This window comes from Electrona antarctica, assembly GCF_951216825.1.
Source record: "Electrona antarctica genome assembly, chromosome: 13".
Lineage (NCBI taxonomy): Eukaryota > Metazoa > Chordata > Actinopteri > Myctophiformes > Myctophidae > Electrona > Electrona antarctica.
Genome location: NC_136794.1, coordinates 25,628,721 through 25,640,881, shown reverse-complemented (window position 1 = coordinate 25,640,881; position 12,161 = coordinate 25,628,721). Strand labels below are relative to the sequence as shown.

Genomic DNA, 12,161 nt, shown 5'->3' with positions numbered 1-12,161 from the left:
GCCTGACAGTGAAGGCAACAACAATACAATTAATTTCCAACCATGCATTTTTTTATAGACCTAAACCATTCATTAACAGTAGTAGAAATGGTCTCCGATGCTACCTGTTAAAAGGATAGGCCTATTGAAAGAAAAGTGGTCAGGCTGCTTTCTTTCACTGACCCTGCGAGTACTGCCTAGGCAAGGCTGAGATGGTGTTTAAAACCGTTCCTGACGATAAGTGCTACAGTAAAAGCAGAATGGATTCAAAATGGAGATAAATTGTCTCCTCTTTTAATTGTACAGCTATTACCTCTATCTAAGCTCACCCACCCCAACTCTCCCTATGGATTAATGTACTGGAGTGGTGGCTCTCGATGCCAAGAGAAAATAAATAGACTCCAAGTGCCCCACCACCCACCACCCTCGGTTCTTCTGCCCCACTGTGCCAGCCTGTCCCAGCTTAACTTGTCCCTTGCTGTGGTAAAACGTGCGAGGTCAGGCCGTACTGATTGATAGTAGCTCTGAAAGGGTCTCACTTCTCTGAGTGTCCCAAACGGCACATTGTCACAGCAGGAGAAGTAGCATTGGCTTTAGTGATGGTAGCAGTAGTAGCAGCAGTATTAGTGGCATCATTAGTTATGGTAGAGTAGTGCAACAGAAAAAGCAGCAGTAGTCAAATTAACAGTGATGGTAGCAATATACAGTAGTAAGTAATGCTAGTACCAACTTGCACTACTACCAAGACAATAGAAGTATTCCGTGTCATTCGTTTTAAGATTCCACATAAAAGTTATAAAGTAAACACGGAAATGAATACTTAGGCTTTTACTGCAACAGCAAGACAGGCACAATGAACAGCCAATGTGTGTGTGACTGTGTGTGTGTGTGTGTGTGTGTGTGTGTGTGTGTGTGTGTGTGTGTGTGTGTGTGTGTGTGTGTGTGTGTGTACTAGTATAACTAAGGCTCACCCAAAAAATGTGAATATTCAAAGCTTCGTTCGACGGCATGATATTCAAGCCCTGTCGTCAAAGCTTCAAATCCGGCTCGTTTTTAAGGCTAGAAGCTTCGACTTAAAAATAACCAAAAAACGATCAAAGTTCCGCCCCAAGTATATCATACTAGCACTAGTATAACATCATCAGTCATATGTCCCTCTCATACTGTAAGTTGTCACTCACTCTCCTGTCCCCTCTCCTTGTTCTTCAGCTGTATGAGTTTGTGTTCCCGCTGCTGCTTCTCCATCTCCTGCTCGTGTCGATGGCGCTCCAGTTTCCTCTGGTGTTCCAGCAGCTCCTGTTGGTGCTTCAGGGCCAGAAGATCCTGTTGGTGCTGACCAGAGGGAAGGGCCAGTGGAGGTGAAGCACAAGGGATAATTAATAATCAATCTATAAATGCACCAAGTCTCTGTCTGTGTGTAATCCACGTAACTCGGGAACCGGTCGCCCCACCGACTTCAAATTTGACACACGCGTTCCACGTCGCCACAGGGGGTGCAGTGCCCGGTGTCGGTTTTAGTCGACTAAATATCACAGCATTTTAGTCTACTAAAACTACAGTTGATTTTGTCGACTGAAATATATTTTGGCAGGCCTTGATGCCTTCGTCATTGAAAAAAAAAGGTAGTCGACTTTCGTCACTACACACTTTCGTCACAACACAATTGGAGGATGTGGAGGGATGGAGGGATGCGGGAGAAGAGAGGGAAGAAGAAAGGGATGGGGGGTGAGAGAAGTGTCAAAAAAGAAGGGAGAGAGAAGGCAGGGATGGAGAGAGCAAGGGAAATGGGAGATAAGGAGAGGAATGTTGATGGCAGTTCGGAGGAAGGGCCAACAAATGTGTTGGACAAGATGTATAAATAAAACAGATAAACAGATGGCGGGATAGACGGGGAGGGCAAAGATGAACATGAAAGATTACAGTTATAATCTCCACATCCTATTTTGTCTCTCACTCTCTGTCGCTGTGTGCTTACAAAGAGACCAGATAGATACCACTGCCTGCTCAAATCCCAACTCTTTTTCGTTTTCTTTGGTTTGTTTTCTGATGAAATGGTGCTCGAGTCAACACATCAAAATGTTGTTTTGACTGCTTTGGTAATGCCATCCAGAGAGAGGGTTTGACCATAAACATTTGAGGGATATTTGTGTCGTTTTGTTTTAAATGTCTTGACTTGGAAAATAGGATTTTTGAAACATGTTGGTATTCCATTTGATGTTCCATGTGATTCTTTAATAAACAGAAGAGCCTAATAAAATATGTAATTATACGCATGTTATCACTCTCATAATAGCAACTAATTCATGTATATGGATGCTTTAAAATTACTTCAATCCAATAAATAAATAAAACATGAACAAAGCCAAACGCAGTGAGTATCAGCAGGAAAATATAAATACATATAAATACAGCAATAACAGATAGGGCGTTGAGGTGACTTATGACAAATCAATAAAAGTTAATCTACAAGACATGGGACAATACCATCGACCTGGAGACCAAGCAGCCACGCTGATTGGAGGAGACACTGGAGGAGAGTTATTTTTAGCTTAGACCGCCTCTTGCTTATTGGGTGGCAGTGTGGCCGTGGCAACGCCAGCAAGGCCTTTTAGCAAGAGTGAATCACATAAGCATTACACACGCACGCACGCACTCACACACACACGCGCGTGTGCGCACACAAACACACTCTCTCTGAGGAACTAGGTTCCCATGGAGATGGCAAAGCAGCAAAATACCGCTAACAGATCCAATTACACTACCGTACTCACATCATTTAAGTGTACACAAGCACACAGCATCCTCTCTTTCTTCCCATGATGCATTACTGCTGAGCACAGCCCACACACACACACACACACACACACACACACACACACACACACACACACACACACACACACACACACACACACACACACACACACACACACACACACACACACACACACACACACACACACACACACACACACACACAGTACCGCTCAGTTCGCACAGGTAAAAAATGTTGAAAAAATGTTGGCCTGTTCACTCTCATTCTGCCCTCCTCTTACGGTGGTGCTCCTTTGTTTTCATTCCTAATAACAACTCTACACGTTATAATGGGAGTTGCCGACAAATTCGGCTGCGGTCCGCGGAGCTCTGAATCTGTATTGAGAGATTAACCGCTGATTGACCACTGATTAACCACTAAACCCGATATTACACAGTAATTTTGTTGCACAATCACGGCATACAAAAATACTTCCTAACCTTCTAATATGTACGTATTTTTGTTCAGCACCCGTAGAATCTTTTGAGATGTGCGTGTTTCCTTTTGGATTCTATTTCTGATGAATCAGTTGAAGTGGTATCGCCCAGTCCTATAAGAGGACCCCCCCACCCTTCATGTCGTGTCCTTGCGTGTCCTTCCGTCCTCTCGCCCAGCCCTAGAAGAGGACCCCCCACCCTTCATGTCGTGTCCTTGCGTGTCCTTCCGTCCTCTCGCCCAGCCCTAGAAGAGGACCCCCCCACCCTTCATGTCGTGTCCTTGCGTGTCCTTCCGTCCTCTCGCCCAGCCCTAGAAGAGGACCCCCCCACCCTTCATGTCGTGTCCTTGCGTGTCCTTCCGTCCTCTCGCCCAGCCCTAGAAGAGGACCCCCCCACCCTTCATGTCGTGTCCTTTACGTGTCCTTCCGTCCTCGCGCCCAGCCCTAGAAGAGGAACCCCCCCACCCTTCATGTCGTGTCCTTGCGTGTCCTTCCGTCCTCTCGCCCAGCCCTAGAAGAGGACCCCCCCACCCTTCATGTCGTGTCCTTTACGTGTCCTTCCGTCCTCGCGCCCAGCCCTAGAAGAGGAACCCCCCCACCCTTCATGTCGTGTCCTTGCGTGTCCTTTCCGTCCTCTCACCTCACCTTGACATGGTCGTGTAGCTGTGCTTCGTGCTGTCTGGACAGCTGTTCATGCTGCCTCTGGAACTCTGCGATCAGCAGCTGCCTCTGAAGCTGCTGCTTGTGTTTGAGGGTCAACAGCTCCTGCTGCAGCTGCTGCTCCTGGAGGCCTGCTGCCGATGGTGGAAAAAAGTACTTCTACTTAAAGATAGGTATCGATACTGCAATGTAGAACTACTCCGTTACAAGTAAGGGGCGACTCACACGGTCGCAACAGATTGATGTATGCTTGTTGTATACAAAGGGTGTGATACATCTTGCCCCAATGCATTTCCAATGGGAGTCACATGGTTTGACACAACATTTGTGTTGTATGAGGGGGGGGGGGGGGGGGGGGGCAGTCGAAACACAGCCGAAAGCCATACAACAGCTTGTAGTCCAAAATGTGGACTACAAACCATGTGACTTCCATTGGAAATGCATTGGGGCGGCCATGACACTTACAACATTCATACAACAAGCATGCATCAATGTTTTAAAGGTGTGAGTCACCCCTAATACGTCTGGAATTCAACATTTACTTGAGTAAAAAGTACAAAAGTATTGGTATCAAAATGTACTTTAAGTACCAAAAGTATAAAGTACTTATTGTGCAGAATTTCAAGTTTTCAAATGTATACTGTACAATAGGGCTGCAGTGTTTCATGTATGTTTTGTAATAATAATCAAAGTAACCTCTGAGATGTAGTGGAGTAGAAGTAATGGAAATTGGAAATACTCAAGTAAAGTACAATTACCTCAAATTGTACTTAAGTACAGTATTTACTGTAAGTAAATGTACTTAGTTAATTTTCACCTATGGCTGCTGCAGACAGCAGAGAAATGCAACCGTAAGCTAAATTATTTTATTCTAATCGATGGAGTCGCCCTCCAAAAAGACCAGATCTACACGCTGACACAAAGCTTTGCACCCTCGTACAATGGAGTCACATTGGCACAGACTAGGGATGTTAATAATCGTTAATCGAAACTCGTAAATTATTGCGGAATTTACAAGAGATGAATGTCTGTTGTTTGACACAAAAAGAAAAAAGACTGATCTGATTTGGTCTACGTTTGAAAAAATATGAAAGATAGATATACCCTGACAACATACTGTAAGTGTGGTGTGTGCATAAAGTGATGCAAAGATATTATGTTCCCACACATTTTTACCAATGAATTTCCAAAACTTTTCCAGAATATTTAACCCAATTTCCAGACCTATATAACAATCCTTCGGTGCAATAATGAGTCTCTTACTCCTACAGCAATACCCAAAGACAGGCAGTGTAGCAAAAATAAAGCATAGAATATAGAATGGTATACTTCCAAATTTTGTTTGCTACACCACCTATCCTAGGGCATAGGATCACGTTGCAGCACGTTGTGAGCTTGTAGATCTGATCTTTGTGTCACTTCCGGTACACATTATTAGGCTGCAATCACACAGCCCGCAAAAAACTACTTGCGTTACATATTTCGTGTAATGTTATACATGTTTTGGAAAATATTTGTATTAACTAAATATCAATGGCCAAAAACAATGCATATCCAAATATTTTTTTCCAGGACCTTTGATACATTCTAAAACCCTTATCCAGGACTGGAATTAGTTTTTATTTTTTTCTTATTTATTCTTTCATGAGTGTGGAAACTCCACATAATGCTAATGTTTCGCTAATTGTGTGCGGGCCGCCATCTTTGGGAGGGCAAAACACTCCGTTGCCTAGGGACTGGGAGCACCGCATTATGGTAAATATGAGCGATACGATTATGAATTAATACAAAGCTCAAAAACATGTTCCTGGCGCCATGGGATTTCATGAAAAAGAAGAAAGTTCCTGGCGTTCCATGAGTTAAGATGGAACTACAGCATACCATTATTTCCAAATATTATGAAAGCACTGGATTGAGAAAAAAATAAGAATAAAAAATATAAAAACGGTGAAGGTACTCACCCATCTGACCCGCTCCATGGCCTGGCTCCGTGGAGGAAGCCGGAGAGGCAGCCGAGGTGGGCGGTGCAGGGTGGGCCGGGGGGCCGAAGGGGCTCTGTTGATGCTGCTGATGTTGCTGCTGCTGCTGGTGCTGGTGGTGGTGGTGTTGGTGGTGGTGGTGGTGGTGCGGATGGTGGTCTACGACACGCAGGTCCATGGGGAGGATGGCTGTGGTGGCCGGGGGAACCTGCATGGGCAGCGCTGCTGTGCTCACGTCCACTGGAGGAGGAATGAGAAAAAGTGGATGTAAGCGCCATTTGAGCCTCCTAATTGCGTCCAATGATGTCCACTGAGGACAATGTGAAGGTTGGCAGGGTATTTAATCAGGTCTCAATCAACCAGCAGGTGTTGCTGACAAGAGGCAAACAGTTTTCAGACTGTGTTTAGGAGGCTGTTGTCTTTATCATTTACGTTTATTGTATTTATTTAGATGTATGCTGCAGAGACAGAGAATAAATCTTCATTATACCAACTCTACGCACATGTTTGGACATCACTTTCTGGAACACACGTCTTACAACTACAACCCGACTGTCGGCAACCAGTAGTGCCACAAATATAGGATTTGGGTGCTACACTGGATATTACTGAATGCTATATCTATGGATATTTACCGCTCGACACCAATCGACAAGCTCACAATGCATTGCCACGTGACGCGATTGTAAGCTTTTAGATCTGATATTTTTGGCTAATGGATGCTGGAGTACAATTGGTTAATGAATGCTATCTAAATCACTGGCTCTCAATGTGGGTCCTTGGTTCCAGGGGGTCCCCAGCTAAATGATAGAAAGATACACTAGGAACCAAATGGACACTTCAGGTCTACAACCAGAATGGTCAATTTGGTTCCATTTGTATAATCTCACAGTTAAATCAACATTGAGGATTTTACAGTACAAACTGGGATTTTGTTTTAATAAAATCATAGAAAATGGCGGTCTGTGGCTTAATGCATATCAGACCGAGAGTCCTTGAAATGGAAAAGGTTGCCCTCTTAACAACATTTAGTTGTTTGCTCGCTGAAAACAGCGCAAAAGGTTGTGACATATTAATAATCGAGCGTGGTAATTGCAGCCTTTCATTTTTTTTTCTCCAAGAGCTAAAGGGTGTATATCCCACACATCTTAATGCACACAACACAACACAACACAGCACGCACGCAAGCACGCACGCACGCACGCACGCACCACGTAAAAAAAGTATTAGCTTCGCACAATAAGCTCACATGTACAAGGCCACTCGCATCTTGTTCTATGGTGCTGAAGTGTTTGTGAACACATTGCATGCGTGGGTGACAGACTTGAAAATTCGACTCCATGCATGCAGTAGTAAGAAATGAATGGCTATGAATGCGAATGTAACATGAATTTGTGTGTGGGTGTGTGTTTAGAATTATCTTTCACCCTGACAAAGGCAGCTTGTCTGTCCGGAACGTTGGTCTTGTCTTAGCTCTGGTCCATAGCATTAGGAGGACGTCTCCTTAACGCTGTGGTACTTTCAACTTCCTGCGTCCACATCAAAGCAGTCGACAGCCTGTCGACTGCTCCAAAAATAAAAAGAACACTTTCGCTACTCACCAACCCAAAGACGGTTTTGTGGAGTTGAAAGCCTACTTTTTATACTTGTGGTGGGGGCTCAGAGTTCGTCCACTAGGGAAAGTAGGCTTTTGACTCCACAAAACCGTCTTTGTATTGGTGAGTAGCAAAAGTGTTCTTTTTATTTTTGCAGAAGTCGACAGGCCTTTCATGCGTACGCAGGAAGTTGAAAGCACCATATTGTTAAGGAGATGTCCTCCAAACGCTATGGACCAGAGCTAGTCTTGTCTCTGTGTCCACAGTAAAAAAGTTGGCATTGGCAGCTCACAATGTTTTGCACGATGCAACACTTTTTGTGCTTGTTGATCTGCTATTTCTGCTATCAAAATGCGACGGATGAAATAGATCAGCATTTGTCAACATGGAAACGATTATGACGATTATGCAATAATTGTGACGGGCCTAGTTAGTGCCTAGATTTAAACAACCACCTAGCCTGTCACACTAGTGTTGAGAGGCTTTGGGCTTAAGGAATGTGGGCTTTCCAGCGTGTCTTTGCAAACCACGAGGAAGGCTCCCGGTGTTGGTCACAGCCCTGCTGCTGTGCGCTTCCCACAGGGAGAACAATCCCCCCGGTAAGGTTCACACAAGGTCAGGCTGCAGAGAAGCCTCTCGTGCCTCCAGGCAGTAGGCATGTGCACCTGTGTGCATGTGTGCGTGTGCATGTGCGTGTGTGTGTGTGTGTGTGCGCATGTGTGCGCATGTGTGTGTGAGAGAGAGAGAGAGAGAGAGAGAGAGAGAGAAGGGTATTTGAATGTGTGTTGGGTTGGTGTGTACAGTACATGCATGAGTGAATGTGCACAGTGAAGCATACTTTTGACCCCAATAATAATAGGTTTGTCTCAGAGGGTTGCCGAGTTCACCAGTCGGGTAAGAATGGAATGAATCCTATAATGCTCGAGTTGAAAGGTTCCGAAGCACGAGGAACAAGCCCAGAGTCTCTCCTGGGACTTCACGGAGAACACAACAAATAATGAACAAGTGTTAATTTAAGGCTGAGAGTATAAGAATGTATACATTTTTACTATAGAGTCCAAATGAATCACATTTTATGCAAAACTAGAAAAAGTGCCCTTCTGGGCACAGGTCTCCACCAGGAGGATAGGAGTGTGTGTGATGTTTGGCAAAATGTTTAGGAGTAATATAATCCTGTTTTGTGTGTGTGTGTGTGTGTGTGTGTGTGTGTGTGTGTGTGTGTGTGTGTGTGTGTGTGTGTGTGTGTGTGTGTGTGTGTGTGTGTGTGTGTGTGCACGATCGGACGCTGCGTTGAGTAGTTGTGGCGATTTGTACAAAACGGGTACAAAGCGGGCTACTCCTGAAAAGTTTAGAAGCCAATCTTAGGCAATGAAGGTGGATTATGAGAAATCAAACAAACCCGTCTTGATCACATGACTATGGAGAGCATGTGTACCGATTTGCGTGAAATTTGGATAAAATCTGAAGGAGTAATATTAGAAAATGTGTTTTGCATATGTCGGCCTCCAGGTGGCGCTATAAAGAGCAGATGTGAAAAATTCCAGGCAAAGGTTTTTCCTTGGTCTCTAGGGAGTGTGCATACAAAGTTTTAGACAGATCTGTTCAGTTGGAGGTAAAACACTTTTCGGCCAGTTATAGCGCCACCATGAGGCCGAGTTGAAAATGTTCACGTGGCATTTCTTCTTCGGCCTAGTGGGAATGTGCGTGCACAATTTCACGGAAATCACACGATGTGTTCATGATTTGCAGTATCTTGTTTGAAACTGAGCACTCCTGCGAACTTTGGAAGCCAATCTTAACCAATCAGGATGGAGTCTGAGAAATCTGAAAGACCCGTTTAGTTGAATGGCTCTAGAGAGACTGTGTACCAATTTGCGTGATGTTTGGACAAAATCTGTAGGTGTACTGTCCAAAAACTTGTTTTGCACAGAGCGGCCTCCTGGTGGCGCTATAACCGGCCGTTCTTGAAATTCTGGGGCAGAGGTTCATCGTTGGCATCCAGGGAGTGTGTGTGCAAAATTTGGCATCGACTGGGTTAACAGTTCCGGAGATTAGCTGTTCACAGACGGACGGACACACGGACGGACGGACGGACGGACACACGGACGATGCAAAACATACTCTCTCCTCTTCAGTGTCTTGCTCAAGGACACTTCGACACTAACTCTGAGGGAGCCCGGGTTCGAACAGGCAACCTTGCGGTTACCATCCGGCCACTGAGTTTGGAGCAGCGCACTGTCAGGACGAAAAGAGAGCTGAGCCAGAAGGCAAAGCTCTCGATATCCTACTCTCACCTATATGAGATGAAGTGTGGGTTATGACTCAAAGAATAAGACTGCCAAAACAAGAGGCCAATTTATTTTTTTGCTGTGGTGGCTGGCATCTCCACTAGCATGTCTGAGAGGTCATTTTGACAGTTTTTTTTGAGATTTTGAAGTTTATTATTATCTTTGCCCATGAAGCTTTCAGAAGGTTCCCCTTCCATGACCATCATCATCCATCACCATTCTATCATCTCAGAAATGTTTGACATCTGAAGCATTTTCTAAATATGAATTTAAGCACATGCTACTTGTGTCTGATTTTACTTCAGTCATGCTAGTGTTAGGGATAGGCTGAAAGGTTCAGCCACCCAGGAGAGACTCGGTATACAGTAGAGCCGCTGCTCCTCCACTTGGAAAGGAGCCAGCTAAGGCGGTCTAGTACGGCATCTAGTATGGATGCCACCTGAGCGTCTCCCTAGGGGGTAGAGCTGGTAAAATAATATTATATAATAATATATTCAAATATTCCTCAAATATGGGGAAACAAATGTAAATCTGAATATAAAAATTGTTGTTTTAGGTTTATTTGACAGGGACAATACAAAAAACAATGTATGAAGTTATTTAGTTTTAGATCTTGGATCTGATCAGTGTTGCATTGTGGTGTCACATGCATGTGTGCATCTGGTATGTGCACTCACTCACATTTGCAGGCAGTTTTTGCACATTCAAAACAACATGGCCAGACAGTAACTTTAATTTATGGCTTCATTTGCACTATTCTTACACTACACACCCACGCACGTGCACACACACACACAAGTGGAATGATGCAACATGGCTACAGAGCAAAAACAATTCCCCATTCCCCAGCAACATGACTTTAGCAGTAGGGATTTGCTGACACACACACACACACACACACACACACACACACACACACACACACACACACACACACACACACACACACACACACACACACACACACACACACACACACACACACACACACACACACACACACACACACACACACACACACACACACACACACACACACACACACACACACACACACACACACACACACACACAGTATCTCACAGTATCTCACAGTACTTACAGTAAAGTGTGTGTGCACACGTGCCTGCAGATGTGCAGATACAAATACATATTGCAGATAGATATACAAATATATTATGATGCAGTTTGAATTGATGTGCAGTGCGCAAGTGTAATGACTTCATTTGGGTAACTGCACAGTATAGGCCTACAGAAAATATTTACAAAAGGTGCATGTGCGTGCGTGCGTGCGCGTGTACAGTATGTACTGCATGCTCTGCTCTGCTGTACTGTAGCTTGTATATGTGATACTGATTGAGATCGATTCTCTGGGTCACCACACTAGCTCTGTTGCATCTGGCTGAGGTGAGGGACACAGCTCAGCCATAAACCATAAATCATATCACTATCACAACCCTGGGGACACGGACACACACAGACACACACAGACACAAATCTCCCTATCCATAGATAGCCTAGGAAAACATGGAACATCCAAGATCTGTTGCAATTGACCATAATGCAGGCCACGGCCATCTTGCCAATACGTTAATGGCAGGGTAGTAACTAACCGCAATTTGCCATTGACCGCCCGCCCATACATGCAAACAGAAAAGTCCTATGGTGCTACGAATTTCAAAATTAAGGAGCACCAGAAAACATTTAGGAGCACCCACCAAAATTTAAGGAGCACCAATATGTAATCGATTTTTTTACATTCATAAAAACAATGTAACTGTGTCCAAATCCTTCTTCCCTAATGGAAAGGGGGCACACAACCACATGGCCGTTTATCCATTCGGCTTCTCCTACCAAACCACTCCATTAGCACACATCTCTCCATGGACAAAACAAATCAGCATGCCACAGGAATTAATCTGCACTACATTGCATCCCTGCAACCATATTTACTGTACACATATTGCTTTTGCGTGCCATACTGTTATTGCGCAACATTTCGCTGTGATGCAAATTACATCACACTTTCCACATTCACCAGCAAAGCAAAGTTCTTTGTTTACCCAGGGTGAATGGACTAAGCTCGAGATGCTTGTTTAAAGCCAGACCCTGCTCATAGAACATTTCATGGTAGGGGTTCAATGCCTTGCTCAAGGGTACTTCAGCGGTGGTAATTTTAACGTGCCGGTCCGGGGATTCGAACTGGCGACCTTCCGATAACAAGACCGCTCCGCAAACCGTTCGGCCACCACTGCCAACCCCTCCCCTTTTCACCACACACACACACACACACACACACACACACACACACACACACACACACACACACACACACACACACACACACACACACACACACACACACACACACACACACACACACACACACACACACACACACACACACAC

At 44.6% G+C, this 12,161-nt stretch overlaps 1 protein-coding gene across 1 annotated transcript in view; it reads right to left on the bottom strand.

Moving 5' to 3' along the window:
* hdac4 (histone deacetylase 4) overlaps positions 1-12,161 on the bottom strand; it is a gene marked incomplete at its 3' end in the record, with an annotated part of 212,896 nt that overhangs the window by 91,650 nt on the left and 109,085 nt on the right. Inside the window, exons 4-6 of the mRNA XM_079517717.1 lie at positions 5,852-6,109; positions 3,876-4,024; positions 1,161-1,311 (exon numbers count right to left, since the gene is read on the bottom strand). Of these exons, the coding sequence (XP_079373843.1) occupies positions 1,161-1,311; positions 3,876-4,024; positions 5,852-6,109 (558 nt within the window). The remainder of the gene's footprint in view (positions 1-1,160; positions 1,312-3,875; positions 4,025-5,851; positions 6,110-12,161) is intronic.